The 26,438-nt window shown below is 43.9% G+C and overlaps 1 protein-coding gene across 1 annotated transcript in view; it reads right to left on the bottom strand.

Moving 5' to 3' along the window:
• Nucleotides 1-26,438, bottom strand: part of TG (thyroglobulin) — a 399,523-nt gene that overhangs the window by 201,112 nt on the left and 171,973 nt on the right. Inside the window, exons 34-36 of the mRNA XM_073632844.1 lie at nucleotides 21,692-21,835; nucleotides 16,461-16,526; nucleotides 2,721-2,855 (exon numbers count right to left, since the gene is read on the bottom strand). Of these exons, the coding sequence (XP_073488945.1) occupies nucleotides 2,721-2,855; nucleotides 16,461-16,526; nucleotides 21,692-21,835 (345 nt within the window). The remainder of the gene's footprint in view (nucleotides 1-2,720; nucleotides 2,856-16,460; nucleotides 16,527-21,691; nucleotides 21,836-26,438) is intronic.

Raw genomic sequence — 26,438 nt, 5'->3', positions numbered from 1 at the left:
CAACTCCGTGACTGTTCTTGAATGGCCCAGCCAGAGCCCTGACTTAAACCCAATTGAGCATCTCTGGAGAGACCTAAAAATGGCTGTCCACCAACGTTTACCATCCAACCTAACAGAACTGGAGAGGATCTGCAAGGAGGAATGGCAGAGGATCCCCAAATCCAGATGTGAAAAACTTGTTGCATCTTTCCCAAAAAGACTCATGGCTGTATTAGATCAAAAGGGGCTTCTACTAAATACTGAGCAAAGGGTCTGAATACTTAGGACCATGTGATATTTCGGTTTTTCTTTTTTAATAAATCTGCAAAAATGTCAACAATTCTGTGTTTTTCTGTCAATATGGGGTGCTGTGTGTACATTAAGGAGAAAAAAATGAAAAATGATTTTAGCAAATGGCTGCAATATAACAAAGAGTGAGAAATGTAAGGGGGTCTGAATACTTTCCGTCCCCACTATATATATATATATATATATATATATACACACACACACACACACACACATACATATATACACAGTATCTAAAAAAAAATAAGGGGTCAGTATCTCACAAAAGTGAGTACACCCCTCACAGTTTTGTAAATATTTTATTCTATCTTTTCATGTGACAACACTGAAGAAATGACACTTTGCTACAATGTAAAGTAGTGAGTGTACAGCTTGTATAACAGTGTAAATTTGCTGTCCCCTCAAAATAACTCAACACACAGCCATTAATGTCTAAACCTCTGGCAACAAAAGTGAGTACACCCCTAAGTGAAAATGTCCAAATTGGGCCCAAAGTGTCAATATTTTGTGTGGCCACTATTATTTTCCAGCACTGCCTTAACCCTCTTGGGCATGGAGTTCACCAGAGCTTCACAGGTTGACACTGGAATCCTCTTCCACTCCTCCATGATGACATCACGGAGCTGGTGGATGTTAGAGACCATCATATGATGTCCTGGGCTTCCCAGCCGTCTAGGGGGCACGCCCGCGATGTCCGCCGGGCACCCGTGATTGCCCAATAATAGAGCAGGACTCTGGATCTGTGTGTGTAAACACACAGATCCACGTTCTGTCAGGGGAGAGGTGACCGATCGTGAGTTCCCAGTATAGAGGAACATCGATAGGTCTCCTCCCCTTGTGAGTCCCATCTCCCTACAGTTAGAATCATTCCCTAGGAAACACATTTAACCCCTTGATCGCCCCCTAGTGTTAACCCCTTCCCTGCCAGTGACATTTATACAGTAATCAGTGCATTTTTATAGCACTGATCACTGTATAAATGTGAATGGTCCCAAAATAGTGTCAAAAGTGTCCGATGTGTCTGCCGCAATGTCACAGTCACGATAAAAATCGCATATCGCCACCATTACTAATAAAAAATAAATAATAATAAAAATGCCATAAAACTATCCCCTATTTTGTAGACGCAATAACTTCTGCGCGAACTAATCAATATACGCTTATTGCGATTTTTTTTACCAAAAATATGTAGAAGAATACATATCGGCCTAAACTGAGGAAAAAATGTGTTTGTTTTTTTAAAAAAACTGGGATATTTATTATAGCCAAAAGTAAAAAATATTGTGTTTTTTTCAAACTTGTCACTCTTCTTTTGTTTATAGCGCAAAAAATAAAAACCGCAGAGGTGATCAAATACCACCAAAAGAAAGCTCTATTTGTGGGGGAAGAAAAAGATAAAAATTCATTTGGGTGCGGTGTTGCATGACCGCGCAATTGTCATTCAAAATGCGACAGCGTTGAAAACTGGAAATTGGCCTGGGCAGGAAGGGGGTGAAAATGGCCAGTATTGAAGTGGTTAAATGTTCAGGTTCTGCAGAAGCGTCAAGCCTGTTTGCTGGTTTAGCAGCCATAATGGATCCAATTTAGTGTCCAGCACCTTGGAAGAAAGCTTTTCCACAATCACAGTGCAAAAATGGTAGGAAAAAAATCAACTTTTTAGCTGCAGGCATTAGAAAACTTAATCATTAGTGATGTTTTGTGACCCACGCCTTTTAGTAAAAACTCCTTGGGAACGCATGGTTGACTCATATAAGCCAGTGAAAACAGTAGCTCAGCTGAAAAGCTTGGCTTTTCACAGCTCTCCTAGGAATTCAGGGGAATTCCCTTTGCTGGGGTCTAAATTAGAAAACCTGGCATGCCTAGCCAAGATCAAACCCAGCCTACCTGATCAAAAAAAGGAGAGATGCATTCTGGGAAGAGTCATTCTTTAAGCAAAAATTCACTGTTCTGATGAAACTTGCTGCAGGCGCTTGTAGCTACACCCTTGTAGGAAGTCAATGAAAGCGTGCTATTCTTGGCTGTGGCTTTATACATTGAGAGATTTTGTAACTCAGTAATGGTCTATAAATGTGTATGGAAAAAATACCATATTTGGAAACATTGAGTGCAAAGAATAAATTGGTGAATATTCTAGGGACAATTGAAAAAAGTGTTTTGCTTAGACCAAACAGTTCCCAATTTAGGCTTCATCCAACCCCCCAAAATAATCTGCATCTATGCTGCCTTTATACATGCGGCGCAGTGCAATTTTTGTGTGTAAAACTATAAATGACACACACAGTGTTGCAGCTCAAGTTGTAAAATTTAAGGTAAAATGTAGTATTTTTTTTACACTAAATTCCATTCCTTTGAATCCTGGCTAAGGTTGAACAATACAGCACTTGTGACATGAACATTCTTAGGCCCGTAAAAGGCCATGAAGGAGATTTTACCTGACAGACAGTAACTTTGCACTGTGCTGAGCTGATTGGATGCTCCCCGGCTGATCAGCACTTCATCATAATTGGACAGGGAAGGATCAATGGTCACAGCACTGGGATCCAGAGTTATCCAATCGTCCAGCAGCACTGTCACAGAGCAGAAAGAAAGATACTTTATTAGAGATAATATGAAGTGTTATACTCAACAGAGAAAAGATGGTGGTGATGGGGGATTGCAGTTTGGGGGTGGGGGTAAAATAAAAAAAAAAGGTTAAAGGAAAGAAAGGGAAAAGAATCGGGGAGGAGAAAGGAAAGGAAAAGGGGAGGAGAAGGGAAAGGAGAGGAAAGAAAAGGAAAACAGATGAGGAGGGGAAAGGAAAGGGGAGGGGCAAGAAAAAGAAAGGAAAAAGGAAAAGAAAAGGAGGGGAAAAGGAAAAGAAAAGGGGAAAGGAAAGGAAAGGAAAAGAAAAAGGGAGGAGAAGGGAAAGAAAAGGAAAAGAAAAGGGAGGGGAAATAAAAGAAAAGGAAAGAAAAGGGGAGAGAAAAATAAAGGGAAAAGAACAGAAAAGGGGAGGGGAAAGGAAAGGAAATGAAAAAAAGAGAGGGGGGGGGACAGAAAAGGGGAGGGGAAAGGAAAGAAAAGGAAAAGAAAGGAGGAGGGAAAAGGAACAGAGAAGGGAAGGGGAAAGGAAAAGAAAAGAAAAGAAAAGGGGAGAGTAAAGAAAAAGAAAAGGGAGGAGAAAGGAAAAGAAAAGGAAAGAGAGGGGGAGGGGAGGGGAAAGGAGAAGAAAAGGGGAGAGGAGGGGAGGGGAAAGGAGAAGAAAAGGGAAGGGAAGGAAAAAGGAAAAGAAAAGGAGGGGAAAGGAAAAGAAAGGGGGAGGGGAAAGGGAAGGAAAATAATAGGGGAGGAGAAAGGAAAGGAAAAGGGGAGGGCAAGGGAAAGGAAAGAAAAGGGGAGGGGAAAGGAAAATAAAAGGACAAGAGGAGGGTGAAAAGAAAAGAATAGGGAGGGGGAAAAAAGAGAAGGTGGGGGAAAGGAAAAGAAAGAAAAGAAAAGGCGGGTCGAGAAAGGAAGAGCAAGGAGGAGAGGAGGAGACGAGGAGACAATAGGGGAGGGGGGGAGAGAAAAAAGGAAATGAAATAGGAAAACAATGAAAAGAAGAGAAGAAAAGAAAGGAAGGAAGGAATGGAAGGAATCATGGAAAGGAAAGGAAAGGATAGGAAAGGAAAGGAAAGGAAAGGAAAGGAAAGGAAAGGAAAGGAAAGGAAAGGAAAGGAAAGGAAAGGAAAGGAAAGGAAAGGAAAGGAAAGGAAAGGAAAAGAAAAAGGGAAGAGAAGGGAAAGAAAAGGAAAAGAAAAGGGAGGGGAAAGGAAAGAAAAGGAAAAGAAAGGAGGAGGGAAAAGGAACAGAGAAGGGAAGGGGAAAGGAAAAGAAAAGAAAAGAAAAGGGGAAAGGAAAAGAAAAGGGGAGGGGAGAGTAAAGGAAAAGAAAAGGGAGGAGAAAGGAAAAGAAAAGGAAAGAGGAGGGGAGGGGAAAGGAGAAGAAAAGGGAAGGGAAGGGAAAAGAAAAGGAGGGGAAAAGGAAACGAAAAGGGGAAAGGAAAAGAAAGGGAGAGGGGAAAGGGAAGGAAAATAATAGGGGAGGAGAAAGGAAAGGAAAGGAAAAGGGGAGGGGAAAGGAAAATAAAAGGACAAGAGGAGGGTGAAAAGAAAAGAATAGGGAGGGGGAAAAAAGAGAAGGTGGGTGAAAGGAAAAGAAAGAAAAGAAAAGGCGGGTCGAGAAAGGAAGAGGAAGGAGGAGAGGAGGAGACGAGGAGACAATAGGGGAGGGGAGGAGAGAAAAAAGGAAATTAAAAAGGAAAACAATGGAAAGAAGAGAAGAAAAGAAAGGAAGGAAGGAATGGAAGGAATCATGGAGGGAAAGCAAAAGAGGAAGAAAGAAATAGAGGAAAGGAATTAGCAGAAATTAGGAGCAAAGAAATGTAAAATGATCAAAGGTAAAAGTAGTCCTGGAATAAAACCCAGAATCTATGCAATGCAGGATACACAGCTGTGTCAATATGTGGTTAGAGCAAAGGTAAAACAGGAGCCCACCATTTTTAAGCATCTATTTGTTCTAAAATTACCCCTAAACATATCATTTTGTCTGTATAATTATAGATTTCAGCATAGTTTCTATGTCAGAAGATTACAGCTGTCAGTAACCTTTATTTCACTCTTCCGCTGAACCTACCAGCTCATTACAGGCTCGTCCCAGGCCATTTATAGGTCCAATGACCCTAAAGATTGAAGTACAAACAGCTGTCTGCTTCCCTACATTCTCCAAACGTTCATTTTTTGTCCTATTTATTTTCTCATCATTCACATTACATGATCAAAAGTGGAACTTTTTACAGTTTTGCAAGATAAACTTTCATCTTTGTACTTGAAACGCCTTACAAACAACTTACAAAAACAGGCAGTCATCCTACTAAAGGGCCTGTAGGTTATAATCTCACTGTATATCAATTATCAGAGCCAGGAAACCTGGCACAGAGTGTTCTGCAACAACAACAACAACAACAAGTGAAAACCACTCAGTGCCTTTAAATGCATGTAAACCTCACAAATATATCGTGGTGAGCTGATAACTGTTTTTAGTTAGCATTGCACCCAGCAATTTTTGGGAGCTACAGAACACCCCTTCTCTGCTTTATGACAAAGAACAGAAAGTAGGGGCAGCCACCATATCTATAGTCAGGTCCATAAATATTGGGACATCAACACAATTCTAATCTTTTTGTCTGTTATACACCACCACAATGGATTTGAAATTAAACAAACAAGATGTGCTTTAACTGCAGACTTTAAGCTTTACTTTGAGGGTATTTACATCCAAATCAGGTGAATAGTGTATTCATTACAATCTAATTACAACAGTTTATATATGTGCCTCCCACTTTTTAAGGGACCAAAAGTAATGGGACAGATTAACAATCATCCATCAAACTTTCACTTTTTAATACTTGGTTGAAAATCCTTTGCAGTCAATTACAGTCTGAAGTCTGGAACACATAGACATCACCAGACGCTGGGTTTCCTCCCTGGTGATGCTCTGCCAGGCCTCTACTGCAACTGTCTTCAGTTCCTGCTTGTTCTTGGGGCATTTTCCCTTCAATTTTGTCTTCAGTAAGTGAAATACATGCTCAATCAGATTCAGGTCATGTGATTGACTTGGCCATTGCATAACATTCCACTTCTTTCCCTTAAAAAGCTCTTTGGTTGCTTTCGCAGTATGCTTTGTGTCATTGTCCATCTGCACTGTGAAGCGCCGTCCAATGAGTTCTGAAGCATTTTGCTGAATGTGAGCAGATAATATTGCCCGAAACACTTCAGAATTCATCCTGCTGCTTTTGTCAGCAGTCACATCATCAATAAATACAAGAGAACCAGTTCCATTGGCAGCCATACATGCCCATGCCATGACACTACCACCACCATGCTTCACTAATGAGATGGTATGCTTTGGATCATGAGCAGTTCCTTTCCTTCTCCATACTCTTCTCTTCCCATCACTCTGGTACAAGTTGATCTTGGTCTCATCTGTCCATAGGATGTTGTTCCAGAACTGTGAAGGCTTTTTTAGATGTTGTTTGGCGAACTCTAATCTGGCCTTCCTGTTTTTGAGGCTCACCAATGGTTTACATCTTGTGGGGAACCCTCTGTATTCACTCTGGTGAAGTCTTCTCTTGATTGTTGACTTTGACACACATACACCTACCTCCTGGAGAGTGTTCTTGATCTGGCCAATTGTTGTGAAGGGTGTTTTCTTCACCAGGGAAAGAATTCTTTGGTCATCCACCATAGTTGTTTTCCGTGATCTTCCGGGTCTTTTGGTGTTACTGAGCTCACCGATGTGTTCTCTTTTTAAGGATGTTCCAAACAGTTGATTTGGCTACACCTAATGTTTTTGCTATCTCTCTGATGGGTTTGTTTTGTTTTTTCAGCCTAATGATGGCTTGCTTCACTGATAGTGACAGCTCTTTGGATCTCATATTGAGAGTTGACAGCAACAGATTCCAAATGCAAATAGCACACTTGAAATTACCTCTGGACCTTGAGGGAATAACACACACCTGGCCATGGAACAGCTGAGCAGCCAATTGTCCCATTACTTTTGGCCCCTTAAAAAGTGGGAGGCACATATACAAAGTGTTGTAATTCCTACACCGTTCACCTAGAGTAGGCACCCGAATTTGACTTGGTATCAGTCTCTTGTAATGTCGGGCATAGAAGCTCTCAGACTAGAAGAAGCAATCAGGCATTTTGTATGAACATGTATTGGCGAGGAATGGCGAGGAATGCTCTAGTCTTAGGAAGTATTCATGTACTGAAAAGTAGTTGATGCTTGGAATAGAATTCCAGCAGAGGCAGTGAATCAACAGTAAGTGGCTTCAAGTATGCTTAGTACAAACATCGATCTATACTCAGCCAAAAAGTTAAAATAAAAAAATAATAATAAAAATAAATATAAAAAAGGGGTGGAGTCGATGGGCCACTTGGTCTTTTTTCTGCCGTCCCCCTTCTATATGTAGCAAAGTCTTTAGCCTCTTCCAGTCTAATGAGGACCTCCAGGGCCAAAGATAGCTGACATCCTTCTGTATGTGGTGGGTTGTGAGGCATAGTGGTTGCAAAGATGGTGTAAGTCATTGGGCGCCAGACACTTCTTGGATGTAAAAGAGGTTTTATTCTTTTTAACAATCCTTTTTGTATTTTGGGGGGAAAGAGGGTTAGGGCCAGGACACCCTTAAATAGTTGTAGATTCAATTGGCAGACTCCGAGACTTCAATGGGAGGACAGCCTTATAGGGAAAGGCCCCCAGCAAGGCGCCACATCTGAACATGTAGGAATGCTGTCTCCTATGACATCGGTCTCCTGTACATATACGTTGGCACTTTGAAGATGGATATCTCGATAACGATAGCAGCTTCTGCCACAACTGAGGTATCTATCTCTTTAGGAGCCGGCCGGGTATGGAGACGAGTGAGGCTAAGATGGTCCCCCACCCGTCTCTATACCATAGCAGGGCGCAAGTGACGTCATAACGTCACTTCCGCCCATACGTCTTAAAGGCACATTTTTTCAATGTCATTTTTTCAAATGACAGAATTTTTTTTTTTTTTTTTATTGCATTTTAGTCCAAATATGAGATTTGAGGACTTTTTGACCCCAGATCTCATATTTAAGAGGACCTGTCATGCTTTTTTCTATTACAAGGGATGTTTACATCCCTTGTAATGGGAATAAAAGTGACCCAATTTTTTTTTTTTTTTTTTAAACGGTGAAAAAATAAAAGTAAAATAAATAAGAAAAATGTTTTGTTTTTTAAAGTGCCCCATCCCGATGAGCTTGCGCGCAGAAGCGAAAGCATATGTGAGTAGCGCCCGCATATGAAAACGGTGGTCAATCCACACATGTGAGGTATCGCTGCGATCGGTAGAGCGAGGGCAATAATTCTCGCCCTAGACCTCCTCTGTAGCTCAAAACATGCAACCTGTAGAATTTTTTAAATGTCGCCTATGGAAATTTTTAAGGGTAAAAGTTTGACGCCATTCCACGAGCGGGCGCAATTTTGAAGCGTGACATGTTGAGTATCAATTTACTTGGCGTAACATTATCTTTCACAATATAAAAAAAATTGGGCTAACTTTACTGTTGTCTTATTTTTTTATTCAAAAAAGTGAATTTTTTCCAAAAAAAGTGCGCTTGTAAGACCGCTGCGCAAATAAGGTGTGAAAAAAAGTATTGCAATGACCGCCATTTTATTCTCTAGGGTGTTAGAAAAAAAAACAATATATGTTTGGGGGTTCTAAGTAATTTTCTAGCAAAAAAAAACTGTTTTAAACTTGTAAACACCAAAATCTCGAAACGAGGCTGGTCTTTAAGTGGTTAACAGTTCCTAACACAAATGTACAAGTTCCTTCAGCTTCACTACAACTGCTTCTTGTAGTTCTTCAATGCTGAGCTCCTGGTCTCTCACTAGACCTTCTGATTCACTGACTCTGAATCCCTTGAGCTCCTCTAGTCTTTGTGGTGGTATCTCCCTCAAGCATCACCCCCGCTTCCCTGCTGGGTCCCTAGCATGGCACTCCAGATACTCCTCAAGCTTCACCCACACTGACCGGCTCGGTCCCTGGCTTTACACACAAGGCTGCTCTGCAAGCAACACCTCCACTGGTTGGGCCCATGACTTGATCATCGTTTGAAGTTTCCCGATTCTCCACCGTGCCTGTTCGGTGAGAATACTGCTACGGTACTTGCTTCAGTTACTCACTGTGGTCCCTGGTAAAGGTGGTTGGCCCCTTAGTGGCGACAGCTTCCCCTTCTACCTCCGACCACGACAGGTTCTCCGGCCGACAGAACCATCACTTTTGGTTGGATTGCAAGCCGCAGTCCCAACCCTGCACGGCTCTCTTACTTCTGGATAGGCCCTCAGACAGCCTGGCAGCCAGATGCCCCCGGGATAGGCCCAATCTCCAGCCTAGCAGCCCGGGGCGTATGACACACGTCGTCGACGGCACAGAACACAGATCACCTGACTCCACCCAAATATATAGGTGCTCCCAGCAAGCCAAGAGATTCAAGAAAACCCCTGCCCATTGGCTGAGATACCTCATATACCGTTAAAACAGTAATATGAGCATTTCTAGCCTTGGGTTGCCCTTCTCATATCAAGTACCACCAAGTACCCGGCCACCTAGTGGTAGAAGAGAAAAGTGCAACAAGGCCAAACTTAGGGAGAAATCAATAGATCTCTATCAATCAACCAGGATAACTACTCCTGGCAAGTAAATTTGTGAGGAGCTCCCTGCCTAAACCCCAGGGTGCTACATGTTTTTATGCTTATAGGAGGAGAGAGCCACGTGAGCAGAGCGATGACCTCATCAGCCTGCTGCTGCTCTATCATTGTCAAAATCACAGACTGGGTGGTAACAGGATGTAACTGGAGTAGACAAAAGTGAGGGCGCCAACCTGTTATTGCTGGGTGGAAGAGCTGTGTAGATCTCAGCACTGGATGGACAGAAATATAAATCATTTAGCATTTACAAAAAGCTATTATACATGTATTTCACTCACTTCTTAGCCATTTGCGTGGAATTGAGCTTGAGCTATGCCTTTTACATATTAAAAATGGCTAGAAATGCTCATATTACTGTTTTTAACGAGCCTGTGAGCAATAAACTCTGCACACTCTGTAAAAGTTTACAGCTGCGAAGGGAGGATTTGAACACGATTTGTATCCATTGTGAATTCACATTATTTGGAGGTCGCAGTTGTTACAAGGTTCTGTTTTCTTCTCCTTAGAACTTTATTATTACTTTATCTGTCCGCTCTGAAATGGCCCTCAATGTGTTTTTAACCAAAACGTCATGTTTAAGAGCTCAGAGACCGACCAACCAAGCTTCGAAGGCTTCCATCTCCCCATCATGTGTTTTATACATCTCCCTCTCACCTTCTTCCTATGCACTTTGTGGCTATGAGTTTATGTCTGGCTGTTTAGTAACGGGCTCCTCAGACTGTGGTTTGAGTGATATTTGATACTGTTTGACATGAAGTTCTTCCAAAACAACATTCCATATGTTCCTTCTAAGGGTAGAAGGATGCCGAATATGGATAGCCTTTGAAAAAGCGAGTGTCATGAAGCTGCTGTGACATGTCAGGCTTACACACGTGCGCATGCTATTGCCCATAGAATTTTGCACAGGTGAACACATATATGCAGGAATGCGCATGAGTGCGAGCGCATGCGCACAGGAACGGGCGTAGTGGTGGGAGCACGTCCATAGTCTCCGTTGGCACCAGACGGCCCATTTAGGCTGCTTTCACACTGGGACGGTAGGGGGCGTCGGCGGTAAAACAGCGCAATTTTTAGCGCTGCTTTACCACAGTATTCGGCCGCTAGCAGTGCAGTTTTAACCCCCCGCTGGCGGATGAAAAAGGTTTAAAACCGCTCGTATAGCGCGGCTATAGCCGCGGTATTGCCGCGGTATAGCTGCGCTGTCCCATTGATTTCAATGGGCAGGAGCGGTTTAGGAGCGGTGAATACACCGCTCCCTCACCGCTCCTAAGATGCGGCTGGCAGGAGTTTTCTTCTTCTCCTGTCAGCGCACCGCTTCAGTGTGAAAGCCCTCGGCTGATCAATTCTGCACCATCTCCGTTCCTGACCTGATGTTCTGCCTGGCCCACCGAGTCTACAACTCCAGCCACAAGCTCTGCAAACAACACCTATAGGCACTCGTGTTCCTCCTGTCCCTTGGCACCATCTGTTCCACTCTGAGTGGGGCCTGGGCTGGAGATACAAGAGAGGCCAAACTCATCAATTCAGGCTCCTACCAGGTATGTGACAGCCAGCTTGAGATTGAAACATCAGGTCCATCTGCTTGGGAAATGGGTAGCTGCTAGTGGACATGACAATATATTAGTCTACAGAGGTGGTCTTCAAACTGTGGCCTGGGGACCGGATGTGGCCCTTTGCTTGTCTTTATTTGACCCTCAGGGTACCGTTCTCCCAACTGACACCAATGATGGGGCCCCATTCCTCCCACTGACACCATCAATGGGCCACTAATATCCCTACCATTGATACCAACGATGGGGCGCTATCCCTACCATTGATACCAACGATGGGGCGCTATTCCTACCATTAAAACCAATGATACAGCATTGTTTCTACCTAATGGCCACAGCCTGGCCTCCCTAGAGCCTGAAGAACAATAAATGGGCCCTTTGTTTAGAAAGTCCAGAGACCCCTGGTCTCCTGCTAAAGAGGAGCTTTTACCAGCACTGATGGTGGTAGATAACCTGCTGTGCAAATGGTGATGATTATCTGTGCCACTTGTACCTGGAGCGCATAGATTAACCCTGGAAACAGGACATTCTATGGACACACAAGAACCCCAGAAGAGCAGCGGGCGAGCCCTTTTGTCTGCAGGGCATTTTTTCCTCTCTGGATTGTGGAGCTCAATTATAGGGCAAAGGAATTTGTGAGTTACAAATCTTGCTGTTACACAAATCGAAGTCTATTTATAAAATAAATTCACAGAGCTGTCATGAATAAATAATGTGTCTAATATTTATTTTATTTCCCCTCATAATCATCAGCTCCATCTAGTGGCCATAATGCGGTATTTTCCTGAAACACCTCAATCAAGAAAATACTGCATTATGACTACTAACTGGAGCTAACAATCTTAGGAAATAAATGTATGATACGCATTACGAGGGTGGATGAATCGCGATGACTGAGATGTCTGCATAACAATGTTTTCTCTAAATAGATCTCATTGTTTCCAATACCACCAATGATTCCAAGAGAATGCATTCTATTTATTGTTGTATAGCATGTTTTTAATGTTATACAGTATGTAATGAATTTTATGTTTTAATCCTGAACATTTGGTTATAGTCTATATGGCAGGAGTATGCACAGACATGGCTCTTTGATTTGGGCAGCACAGGCAGCCCTTGGGGGGGGTCATTAAGCACAGGCAGTTGATTTGCTTTTTTTACCGCCCACCTAGAAGTGGACATGATGGCTACTCGGGCCTGTTTACATTGTGGCAATTATGATGCTTTGCTACAAGCTGTTGCAATTTTAACTCAGCATGTCCAGTTTGACAGACGCCTGTCACTATCGCCCATTGAAGTTAATGGGATTGTGCCACAACCACTTGCCAAAGGTTGCTATGGCAGTTACCGCAATGTAAAATCCCCATTAGGGTTGAAAAAAAAAAATTGCCATTCAGAAGCTGTCAGTATCACCCCTTGAATGCTTGTAAAAAAGAGATCCACCAAGAGGTACAACCTGGCGCCTGTGTGAATGAGCTCTGAGGCTGATCTTTAGTAGCGACCAGTTTGAAGCACTGCAGGATGCCAAATCTGGAAATATACTGTATGACTGATAGGGAGAGGAATAGGAGTGGGCATTCAGCAGCTGTAGGAGGGAGGGAATTGGTTCCTCTATATGCCCCTGCTTCTCCTATCTAGATGTAAAGGGGTCTGCATGGGCCCCCTGGAGCATGGGGCAGGGTCCCAATTGTGACCTCTGTAGCTACACCCCTGTACAGCTCATGGTATATTAGTGGTATGGTCACTGGGAAGGATGCTTCTTGTGTTTGTGGCATTTGGGAAGAATCAATGGGAAAATCAATGCTCTCGGTGCGTCGCCTCTCCAGGTTCAAGCGAGTGATCTGCAATCATTGCTTAGAGATGACTCTTTAGATAAGGTCCTGTCTATTATTTACAAGTGTAGCAGAATCTTTAACCTCTTCCAGTCTAATGAGAACCTTTGAGGCCACAGACCGCTGACTTCCTTCAATATGTAGTGGGTTGTGAGGCATAGTGGGTGCAAAGATGGTGAAAGTCATTGGGCGCCAGACACTTCTTAGAGGCAAAAGAGGTTTTATTTCTTTTAACAGTCCTTTTTATATTTTGCAAGGGAAAGAGGTTTAGGGCCAGGACACCCTTAAGTGGTTGCAATTTCAATAGGCAGACTCCGAGACTTCAATAGGAAGACAGCCGTGCAGGGAAAGGCCCCAGCAAGGTGCCACTTCTTCACGTGCAGGTTTGCGGTCTCCTATGGCAACAGTACTTAACAGTTCCTAACACAAAGTTCAATAGTTCTCTCAGCTTCACTACAAGGTCCACTTGTAGCTCTTCAGCCCCTTGAGCTCCTAGTCTCTCACTGGACTCTCTGATTCACTGACTCTGAATCCTGTGAGCTCCTCAAGGCTTTTGCGGTGATATCTCCCTCAAGCGTCACCCACGCTTCCCTACTGGGTCCCTAGCTTGGCACTCCAGATACCTTTCAAGCTTCACCCCTGTCTTACCCAATCACGTTTTAAAAAGACCTCTGAGTGATAGGAAGTTTTGTACTAGGTGCTCCTCCAGTGGCGGCCCGTGCATTGTGGGCGCACGGGCGGCGCCCTCTCTATCCCTGCTGCCGCCTCCCTATCCATGCACCCGGACCCTTTCGGGACGCCGGACGCATGGACTCCTATGGCGGGGGCAGGAGGGGGTGTTTTTTTTTTTTTAAGCACCTGATTAGACCCAGAGGCTCTAATAGGCTTCAAAAAAGGGTGGGCTCAGGGCGCAGAGAGTGCTCCCTGATCTCACCCAATTGTGTGACCATAGCGAATGAATATTCGCTATTTTCACACTGCATTGCCTCCCCGTCAATCTGGAGGCAAGTCAGTGAGATCTGTTTCCTGATTGGCCAAAGTGCCTGGCTCAACTATTGGATGCTCAGCACTTTGGCGGAAGTGGGACAGAGCGGAGGAATCTGACTGGAGAGGAGACACCGGAGAAGAGGACACCCAGTAAGCGGCAGACCTCCTGCACGGGAATCCATCCATGGGGGGGTGCTGTGATCCCTCCGGGGGGGGGTTTGAGCGGGGTGTCCCGCGATCCATCCACGGGAGGGTGTGTGTGAGTGAGGTGTCCCACGATCTATCCGCGCGGGGGTGTGTGAGGGGGGTGTCCCGCGATCCATCTGTTGGGGGTGGGGGGGGATGGGTGAGCGGAGTGTTCCACGATCTATTTAATGGGCACACTGGCAGCATATGATGGGCACAGTGGCAGCATTTGATGGGCACACTGGTAGCATTTGATGGGCACACTGGCAGCATTTGATGGGCACACTGGCAGCATTTGATGGGCACACTGGTAGCGTTTGGGCACAGTGGCAGCGTTTGGGCACAGTGGCAGCATTTTAAGGCACAGTGGCAGCGTTTGATGGGCACAGTGGCTGCAATTAATGGCACAGTGGCAGCATTTGAGGGCACAGTGGCAGCGTTTGATGGCACAGTGGATGCAATTGATGATTTTTTTTCAAAACGTTTTTGCGCCCCCCCCAAAAAATTTTGAGTACCAGCCGCCATTGTGCCCCTCAAAATTCACCCCCGGAGTTTATCAACTGCTGAGTGCTCCTTTTATCCGGATCAAAGCAACCTAGGACCAGGTCAAAGTCCACCTACACTATACCATTACAGATCAGCTCCTTTGACGGAAGACGCACATTGTATATATATCAGAACCAAGGCTTGCTTCTATCGGTCTAGCGCTATCACATACACATATCAAACACTTTTAGGTGGGGATAACATGACTGTCCCTTTTTCTGGGATCTGGGGAGGCTGAGGAGACCAAATCTCATGAGACTTGGGTTCCTCAGCTTTCCCCAGATCCTCTGAGAAGGGTCAGTAATGTCGCTCTGGCCAGTACAATAGACGTGTATTTTTGTTTGTATTCCTGTTGAAGAGCTTCTGGTCACTTCCTTTTCCACGTGACACCACAGGAAGTCACATGACTTCTCCCATATTGGAGACACATAAACAAGAACTTGACAGGCTATTAACCCTTCCTAATTTGATCCAAAAACAGTTTGGCTGGAGTGTTGCATTAATGCAGAACTCTAAGCAGATATAAAAAAAACACAAACTAATGCAGTTATGTAATCATTAATAGATTAATAAATGTTTAATACTAGCAGTGTATGAATTTGACCTGGAATCAACCTACCACAGTCCCAGTACAGCAGGGCTGGAGTGTGAGTAGAAAAAGCAGCACAAACAGCTAATCTTTTCATGTGCTGACAGGAGGAGAGAGCAGAATGACAGAGAGATGAGTTCATCACTGTGCTGCTTCTCCTTTTACTGTCCAGTCACAGGACCTTTAACTAGCAGGAGGAACGTTCATAATAAATCTTCTGTAACTATTTAGAGATTTTGGGTGTATGACACATATAATTGACTGCTTCGCCTTAGTGCTGTTTTATGGAAGGAAGGCTACCCCTTACCCAGACCCTTGGGGTATTTCTGAAGGTTACGATTAGGATGACAAACAGAGCAGTGGAGGAAAGTAAGTATCAGTGGGTGGTTGGTCTATCAAAAGAACCTGTCATTTTGACCTAAAATGTCATCAAATACACAACAAAGGATTCCCAAAGCACTATGGGTTTGAAATAACAGCAGTGACAGCTTGCCTTCTGGCTGACTTTGCCTGATTAAGGGCTCTTGCACACGGACTAGCTAAGCCCGTTGAATGTAATTCCTGGTGTATTTCCTCTGTCTGAACAGCCCAAGTGCAGTATACATCTTGTCATTGACATGAATGGCTGTGCACTGCTGTATACATATATACATTGGTGCTATCGTAAATATGAGTACAGCGTATGGGCTAATGCAAGAAACAGAAAATTACGCTAAATAAGCTCAGCTGGCCCATGTGCAAGAGCTCTAAAATTTCAGAGCCATATGAAAAGTGATGAGGCACTGCAGTAAGCCATACAATTCTGTGTGTAAATTGCAGCTTGAGCTACTGAGCCCTGTATACATCAGATGATCTACAGCAGGCTGCTAAGCAGTTTCTGGATGACAGATAAAGAGGAGACTAAAGCCCCACCTGCTGCCCAAAAACAATACCAGCCATTCTTTATACAATATTTCATACATCCATGATTTTAAAAAAGTTTTTTTTTACTCTTATAATGAAGAAATAAAATATATATAAAAAATAAAATGACATATCCCTACTATATAAACCTCTTCAAACTTTTTTTTGTGAATTGGCTTTAACTTACATACAGTATACAGCAAAAATATATTAGTAAATAATAAGTGAATGGCACAGAGGATAAAACCTTCTGTGACCTAAAAAATAATATGACTCTTTAGTGAATTGGACTTAAATGTTCTAATTTCCTATTGTGTTTACCTGGCTTTGTGGTCTTGAGAACATCAGCTGTTGGGCATAGCCCTGGCAGAATCGACCCCTCACCATCTGCAAAGAAAGATATGAAACATTTATTATTAAGGAAAAAATCAGTCTGAAATGACTTGACTAATTAGAACTATAGGCAACAACACTGAAATCCAGGACTTCTGGATAGCGCCCCTGCCGTCGCCACTCTTGCCCATAACGGGGAATCCAGCTTTTACCCCTGGACTCCAAGACCCCAGATTTTTGTATTTAAAAATTACGGATCGGTCACAGGCTCGAAATTTCACCACAGGCGGATGTTGGATGACGAGACAACAAATTATGGCCTACCCAGGCCTGCCAGGGTTGTCCTTTTGGCAAAAGATTCAGCTGCCACACTTTCTTGGATCTCTTCCTCTCTCTGCGTTGTTTCAGAGGTCTCTTACCACCTTTGAACAGCTTTGCCTGGAACAATCTACACTCCCCCATGTGGTCTCTCTAACCTATCAACTGTTGACATCACCACTAGCAGTCCATAAGTCTCCATATATCGCAGGGTTGGAGAGAGAGCTGGGGTTAAAACTGACTGAGAAGCAGGTAGACAGACTCTACCTATTCTCCTAAAAGACTTCGATCTGCGCTAAACACCAAGAGGCGGGTTTCAAGGTACTAACCCCCTGGTGGTATCATACCCCGGTAAAGATCCATAAAATGTTTCCCCAATGCTCGGATTTATGCTGGAGATGTGGAGAAGAGATTGGCTCCCTCCTCCACATTTTTTGGTCCTGCCGACTCTTGCAACCCTATTGGACAGAAGGTCATCGCATCGTCCAAAAATTTACCGACAGGGACATTCCAAAAGATCCAGTCTTTTTTCTCCTGCATTACCACAACATCCCCAGTAAAGTATATAGAAAGTCTATTCTGCCCCTCCTGATCACGGCTGCCAAGTGTTGCATCCCACTGTACTGGAAGCAGACGCAGCCTCCGTCGATCGCCACCTGGTTGAAAAAGGTTGCCGATATAAGTGCGATGGAAGACCTGGTAGCTACTGAGAAAGGCTTTCACGAGAAATATACTAAAAAATGATTCTACTGGTGTAAATTTGTATACTTGGAGGAGTATGCTGGACTAACTCTAAGTCCCCCATGAAGGGAGGACATATCCGGAGAACTCATTTGCCTGGATGGAGGGCTGACTGCTGGACTCCCCCCCCCCCCCTTTTTTTTTTTTTTTCCTCCACCCCCCTTCCTCTTTCCTCTTCTTTGGGCCCCCTCGGGCCATCTCTGACTCTCTGAACTTTGTATAACATGGGTTATTCCACAGAAAAATGATGCACGGGGTAAGGAGACTCCCCGATCTAGACATCGCGATGAGAGACGGACGCAGGTAAAAGGAGCTCCGGTGGACAGACCTCTTAGAGACTAAACACGATGAACTGGCACTAGGTCATGCTGATCTCCGTAAGGATTATTATTGGCAGAAAATTTCCAGTTTGCTCAGTCTCAGGTCGAAGACCTTGACAACCGCAATCGCAGGAACAATCTGCAGTTGCGAGGCATCCCAGAGGCTATCACAGACCTCATTGCAGCAGCTAACAAGCTATTCCACACACTCCTTCCTTCTGCACCATCTACAGCCTTTGTATGTGACCGAATTCATAGGGCCCTGCCTCCTAAACTCCCTGCTGATAAACCCCCACGGGATGTTATACTCTGCCTGAACGATTATTGATTATTAATCAAGGAAGATATTCTACGCGCTGCCAGAAATACTGCTGCCATCGAATTAGATGGAGTGAAAATTAAAATCTTCCCTGACATCTCGCAGACCACATTGGACCGCAGGCGCAAGATGAAAGAGGTCACGTCTGTGCTCCAATCAGCTCACATTCGATACCGCTGGGGCTTTCCGTTTAAGCACACGGTACCTCACAATGGCACCACATGCACGGCCTATAATGTCACAAAGGGAAGGAGCTTTTGATGAAACTGGGCCTCATAGAGTCTGATGCCCCAACTCGCCACCTTTCCACACAGGGACCTAGTCCTCTGTGGGCTACACCCAACCATTTCAGGACCAGCCTGCCTAACCTACTTTGACCACAGGTTCTTCGGATGACTATCTCAGGACTGATTCTCACCAGGTCTTGCCTTACTTTTACAACAAGAATCGTTTAAACAAGTTAATCACCTATATACTCTATTACGGAACCGAGCCTCATCTAGGGGAATACTTCTCCACGATCTACAACTGACAAGTTCGAGATCTGTACTGAACCCCTCCTTAGAAGAGAGCCCCTGAAGGGTCCTTCACTTCGCCCTGCAATCATTTACACCTGGCAGGACCTCCTACTGACGGCATGTTGACACCGAAGTACTCTTTATGCTAACCCTATGCCTTCGGGCGATGAGTCTCCCCACGTCCACAGTCATCCCCCCTACTTGCTCTCGGGCCCAGCCTGTGGTGGAGCTCAGGGTGACGTGTTTTATACGGTCACCCTGTTCATCACCCCGGCACTCTCTGGGTCCCTTGGTCGGTATCGGACATCCGAGTCCAAAAAAAGCTTATTGTTGGTCAAAAGGAATGTTGTCCTCTGACCCCCATGCTCAATGTTGGTGATTGTACGGTTCTTCTATGACACTATGGGTTCTCCCCTTACCTTGCACCCTAAGTCGTGTCTTTTGGGTATATACCCAGAACCAGATATGAACAAATTCACCAAAATATTCCTGAAGGAAACACTTTTCTCTGCAAGAAAACGTATAGCAAATCAGTGGATGAGGGCCACCCCATCCGAGTTTAGTGCATGGCTAACGGAAGTGAACAATAGCTTAAAGTACAAAAAGCTCTTCTATACGCATAGGGGCTGCCCATGAAAGTATGAAAAAATCTGGGACAGGTGGTTGCAGGCCTCGGAAACTCTAGGTTAACAAGATCACCTCTACCCGGGAAAGTCCTAACATGTACATACCTCTGCTAATACCCTAAGTACCATGCGTATTGAGGATAGATAATGTACCACATGAAATCTGAATATTTCACCACTAAAAAAATACCGTACAGTATCTAACCACATAATTCTGTGTATATGGGATGTCTACTTATACCAGTTGTTGGTAATATTGTCAACTACAATATGTGCACACTCTTCCAGAGAAAAAGGGGTTATTTCTAAAACCTATAACTTTCTCAATGAGTTCGCTCTAGAGGAAAAAAACGAAACCAATGCTTAGCTGGGAGAGAGAGATATAGGTCATACTTTTGAGCCCCCTGAATAGGAAGAGATGCTGACAAACATGTTTAAGAACACAAGGTCACATTCAATCCATGAGACAGCTGTCAAACTTTACACCAGGTGGTATATGATGCCCCCAAAACTTCACTATATATACGCCGTGGTATCTCCACAGTGTTTCCGTGGCAGCCCTGATTTGGGTTCATTAACCCATATCTTTTGGAGCTGTAAATTGCTTAAACCCATTTGGCAGCAAGCAGCTACAAAGACATCCATTATTGTGCCTATGCTTCACTTCTATTCCTGATATCCCTACGCCATGCGAAAGACTGATCCATACGCTTTTTCGTGGCAATCCGCTGGGTCACAGCACTAAATTGGCGTACTTCAGCTCTTTCCTGGTCGCAGGTACTAGCCAGAATGGAAGCAATTAAACTTTCTGAGCGAGTTCATCACAATTTATTTGATACCATGCATATGTGTGACAAGTAATGGAAACACTGGGATACCCCTCTGTTATAACCTTGTAATATACCTTGGTTATGTCTACATAAGATGTATAATCTCTTAAAAATGCAATATACTAAATGCCTTAAGTATCCTATCTTCGTTGTTTCTTAATTCGACTGCAATATCTTCTCATGTCTGATAGGCGCTACCTTTTATATAAGATGAATGACTCTGTCTGATATACTGCATGTATGTTGCCGATCTTTCAATAAAATCGTTTGTAATAAAAAAAAATAAATTTTGGATAGAGTAAGGGAGGGTTATAACCCTTGTCCGATTTTTGCCTTGTCTGATTATTTCCCTTCACTTCTTGTCCCATAACCAAACAGGAAGTGAGAGGAAATACCTGCAAATTAAGGGAATCGCTTGGGGACCCCCAAGTCACCAGATCTAGTGTCCCCATTTGAAGATTTCTCCTTAATGACTTTTCTGGGGTCAACCCAAAATGTGGGATTTTTTTTCTACTTTCACTTGATAATGGTAAGCAGGACAAATAGTGCGAATCGCCCTAATGGGGGCAAAGACAGCAATAAAAACCTGTTTTATTCCCTCTCCACTCTATCCAACACTAAAAAGAAAAACCTTTTGCCTATAGTAATACTTTAAGGCCTGTATTTTGGCACACAAACAGGCCCAGTTGTAACCTTTAGCAGTCACAATGCACCCTTTAAAATAATAATGCCCAATGCTCCAGACAGTGGCTCCAGCCGCTGTCTCAGGTCCTCGTTGGATAGATTGATAGCAGCAGGAGCCATTGGCTTCTGCTGCTGTCAATCAAGTCAAGTGACATGGGAGCCATGGGGCGGGCCCGAGTCCTGCTGTCTGTGTCAATGGACGCAGCAGCGGTAATCGGGAGCGAGCCCGCACTGGGGTGCCCCCATGCAAATCGGCTTTCTGTGGGGGACATCAATGAAGAAGAGGGGCCTGGAGAGTCGGCAGGGGACCCCAGAAAAATAGTATCGGGGCTGCTCTGTGCAAAACGATTGCACAGAGCAGGTAAGTATAGGCATGTTTGTTATTGCTATTAAAAGAAAAAAAAAACAAGGGTTTACAACCCCTTTAAGTTCACCTTCAAGGTTGCCTGTGTTCTATCAAATAGTGCCTTCCGTTGAAAAGTGCCAGCGCATGTGAAGTACGGAAGGGCACTCCAGCTGATTTCCCGATCAGCTGGCGTGATGTCACCATGGCGCATGTGCACATCATAGGAGGCACTTTTCGACGGGAGATACCATTTGAAGGCAACAATTGAAAGCTATGCAAACAGCGAGGCACACGGTCTCCCTCCGCTGTTTGCATAGCTTTAAAAACGTCAAACATCAGTGGTCCTAAAGCAATGCAGACACCATCCCATGGGAAGTCATTCAGCCACATCCCAAGGAACCTCCAGCAACCTTTGGAGGAACCCTAGTTGAGAATGGCCACTCTACATAGTACAATATGGTACTCGGTCTGAGCTGAAAACATGGCCCCCCCAGAAAGACACTGATAGAGATTTTACCTGGCTTTTGGTACCAGCCAAATGGAGATGTCTTCATCCCTTCATCAGGAGAACTGCAGTTGGAAATGCCCAGTGAGCTTTGTGTGTCTTCAGGACAAGACTGTACACCTAAACTGGCCAATGGTAAACAGATCCTCTCCAGCCCTGAAAAAAAAAAAAATATTTTATAAGTAAAGAATTTGCAATTGTCTAATAAACTGTTACTTACTACATTTTTGTTTAATTGTTACATACTATAGTAAATGTTTTGTTTAGACTGGAGCTATTATTTAGATGTTGAGGAGATCAGAATAAAGTGAAACTCAAGTTAAAAATGCTTAAAATTCCATTATTTTTTTTATTTGCTCCCCCAGGAGCTGTTAAGCTATTATGTGGCAGTATGCACTGCATATTAGCACATTATTGCAGACTTACCCGTCAAACAATCCCCTCCAACACAGTGTCATCTCTCCCGCTGGTCACGGGCGCTCCTATCTTCTCCCAGTCTTCTTTCCTGCCCGGTTCAGTCTGTTCAACCATGATGACGTTACTCCTGTGCATGCGCATGGGCGTCACATCATCGTGGCACAGAGCAGTGGCGCAAAGGGATTGCGCATGTACACGAAAACTGACATGGAGGGAGAATCAGAGACCAATAGGGTCTCTTCTGTCATAAAAATCCTACCTGTCAGTGATTTTTCTTTTTTTTTTTTTAGGTTCAATTCCGCTTTAAGACCCCCCATCACAGCTACTTATAAATATTATATTTCAATTCATTTTCGAAGTTTCGGATGTATCCGAATTTACAAATCACAATAGAAACTAATTTCAACAGATCCCAAAAAAAAAATGTCGAAATTAACAAAATAATGAATTTGAATAACTTGAAAATTAATTTGAAAAATTCAGAAAGTGAATTTAAATGTTAAAAAAAAATAATCAAAAAACAAATTTGAATTAAAAAAAATTGAAAATAACTTTGAATTTGAAATAAAAACACATTGCAATAAATACAGCAATGTATACAAGTGAAATCAGATTATGATAAGAATAGTAAAGAATAGAATAGAAAAAAACAATAGAATAGATTAGAATATAATAGCATAGAACAGAATTAATATAACCATCTTCTGAAATTTGAATTGATGTGAAAATATATATATATATATACACACACACAAGGGTTCTTCAAAAAGTTTCCACACTTGTTTTAACTAAGTTATATATATAAAAGTGCGAAAGCCTTTTGAAGATCTCTCATACATCAGTAATTATCGTTAATTCAGCAGTCTTCTTGCTGGTCCAGCAATGTCATAAGTCCTTCCTCTTGTCCAACTGCAACGGTGGGCAGTCCTTACTCCTACACTAAATGGAGCTAACATTATGTGTGAGCACCATTTAGTGCACTAATATAGTCAGCCCTGGCTCAGGGGGCAAGTCAATGATAGCCTGGGTTTAAGTCTAGGTTCACACCTTACGTGACATCACAATGACGTCTCTGGGCAACGTCATTGGATGGCCACACCCCATGTCTATATCAGAGGTGCCAGACAGTGGGAACATCACACCGGAGAAAGACAGCCTCAGGACAAGGCTGGCTTTTTTATGTTTTTAGCAGGTAACCGGCGGCAATGAAGAATACGGTGGCGGCGAGGAGGAAAAAGAAGACGGCAGTGGTGAGGAAGAAGAAGATGGCGGCGGCGAGGAAGAAGACAGCTCCACGAGAGAAGACAGCACATGAAGAAGAAGACGGCACTGGGAGATGATGGCTCCGGGAGAAGATGGCTCCGGGCTTCTTATTTAATTAAGGACTTGTCAAAAACCTGCTCTTGTAGTTTGTTAACGTTTGACTGTTTTTAGGTGAATGGGTAGGGGTATAATGTACCCAATCCCGATTCACATGGGGGGGCGAGATCTGGGGGCCCCCTTGTTAATGGGGGCTTCCAGATTCCGATAAGCCTCCCGCCCGCAGACCCCGACAATCACTGGCCCGGGTTGTTGGGAAGAGGCCATTGCCCTCATTAATATGGGGGCAAGGTGCTTTGTGTTGAGGGTTCGCAGAGCTCCCCCTGCCCCAAAGCACCCCCCCACAATGAGGGCATGTGGCCTGGTATGGTTCAGGAAGGTGGGGCGCTCACTCTTTCCCTCCCTTTCCTAACCTACCGGGCAGCATGCTCGGATAAGGGTCTGGTATGGATTTTGGGGGGACCCCACGCCATTTTTTTAAAAATTTTGGCGTGGGGGTCCCCTCCAAATCCATACTAGACCCGAAGGGCCTGGTATAGACCTGGGGGGGGAACCACACGTGTTTATTTTTGTGAATTGTTTTTGCAATTTTTTTTTTACATTTAGCGTTCAGTGGGGAAGCTCGCTGACAGCTGAGGACTCATCGGTTGTTAAGGACGCGGCGACCGGATTCCCAGCCTCCTGCTTAGCAACCAGCTATATATAGCGTTAAAATTAAAAAACGCAAAACACATAGAAAATCGCATCAGCGTTTCTAATGCAGTTCCATTGAAGTCTATTACCCACAAATCGTGGGAAAAATAAGGCACCCGACTTTTTTCAAAAACGCACAGGCCGCAAAACGCATAGATGTGAACTTGTACCATAGGAAACCATGTTAAATGGACTGTAGTGCGTTTCTGCAAACTGCCTTAAAAAAACGCATAGGTGTGAACCTGGGGTAAAGGAAGTGGCTTGCATGACACTGCCTATCATCTAGCCTGGAAGGCTGGCACCACTTAGTGGTGGAATGGAGTTACTGCACAGGACCGCTCCTGATTGAAGGTCAGAATTGCAGCAAAAGCTGCTTATTTTATTTTTAATGGGCTACTTATTTTTATATCTTCTTTTTTTACTGGAGTTATTTCTCAAACAGCCACCTCTGTCATATTCAGCATTCCTGTAGGTAAGCTTGTCAAATGACAGTCTTTTTAATGTATTGTTTGCTCGTCTAAGCCCCGTGTTTTGGCAGCAGATTTCAGCGTATTACATATCTATCTTGTACTGATGGATTAGCATCTAGTAAGCACATTGTTCAATGCTTTTCCAATGACTCAGTTAACACCCCGCAGCGGTGGAGATAGAAGCTCATTGTACTGGGTAGCACACCTGTTCTCCGACACCGCTCTCCCTATTAAACCTGGAGGAGATGTAAACCTGAGACAGCTCGCTCAGAGCTAATAACACACAAAAGGTTCATTTTTTTTACATCGTAGGCTCATTCACACCAGGCTGCATTTTAATTCCAACCCACTGAAATTCAGATCATAAAAAAAAAAAAAATATTGTTAATGTGGTGGCCACACGCATATCAATATAAATCATACAATCAATGATTTAGGACAACCAGAATGATCACATTGAATTGAAATCACAAACCAAAGATCAATTTATTAAGCCCTCAATCAATTTAGACCCCAATTTCAATTTCAAATTTTGTCAATTGCTTCTGATCAATCCAACAGACATCTGCGGGTTCAAGAGATTCAATCGTAATTCAGATCGATTCAGGCTGGGTTCACACATATGCAAATTGGAATGCGGGTTTCCCCCACATCTGAGTCACATGACATGCGGGTGTGACCGGGGTCTCAATGGAGCCGTTTTCACACATGTCCAGGACGGGCGCGGTCCAGATTGAAAAAGGGTCCGGTGTGTTTTTGGTGTCCGGTTCAGGTGTTAATTCAGGCAAAAATTCGGACCTGAATGTCACCTGAACCTAGGGTTGCCACCTGTCCAGGATTCACCCGGACAGTTCGGGTTTTGAATCGTGTGTCCAGGTTTTAGACCACCTGAAACTCGGACACATTATTCAGACTGGGCTATGGCTTCCCAGCAGGGTTGCTGGCTGCAGTTGTCTGTTACACTCTTTCACACTGCCCAAAGCCAGCACTAACTCCCCCCCCCCCCCCCAAACACACCCTCTGTGAGCATTAGCATTAGCACTCTGCATGCTGGCAGGGAGATTGGAAAGATCTCCCACTGATCTCTGCCATAAGAGTGTGTATCTGCGTGTGTGTGTGTATGTGTCTATACAGTATATATATATACAGTATATATATATATATATATATATATATATACATACACAGTGGAACCTTGGTTTACGAGTAACGCAGTTAACGAGCGTTTTGAAAGACAAGCAACTTTTTTTTTTTAATTCTGACTCGGTTTGCGAGTGTCGTCTCGCAAAACTAGCGGAATTCAAGCTAATAGGTGGTGCAGTACCGCATTTGGCCAGAGGTGCGGGGGCGCCGGAGACACTCGGAATGGTTCGGAGCCATTCAGAGTCATTCGGAAATACTCGGAAACACTCTGAAATACTCCATTCCCGAGTCTTTCCGAGCCTTTCCGAGTTCAGCTGAGCTGTTCCTGAGTGTTTCCAAGGCTCTCTGGTGCCCCCCACCTTTGGTCACATGCGGTATTGCATGTAATAGAAGTCAATGCGGAACGAATTATCTTTGTTTCCAAAGATAAATGGGGAAACTCGCTTTGATATGTGAGTGCTTTGGATTACAAGTATTCTCCTGGAACGGATTATGCTCATAATCCAAGGTATTACTGTATACACACACACTGTATACACACATGCGCACTCATGTCTGTTTGAGCTTTGGGGTACACACCCTAATGCAATAGGCTGAGCACACCTGTGGAAGTGGGGGAGGGACATTTGAAGCCCAGCAGACGCAGATACATCTGGATGAGAGGTGCCGACTGCCAAAGCGTGAATGAGCTCACCATCCATCCCTGTCTGTGACTG

Source organism: Aquarana catesbeiana, linkage group LG05, assembly GCF_042186555.1.
Source record: "Aquarana catesbeiana isolate 2022-GZ linkage group LG05, ASM4218655v1, whole genome shotgun sequence".
Lineage (NCBI taxonomy): Eukaryota > Metazoa > Chordata > Amphibia > Anura > Ranidae > Aquarana > Aquarana catesbeiana.
This window is presented reverse-complemented; position numbering and strand designations above follow the sequence as displayed.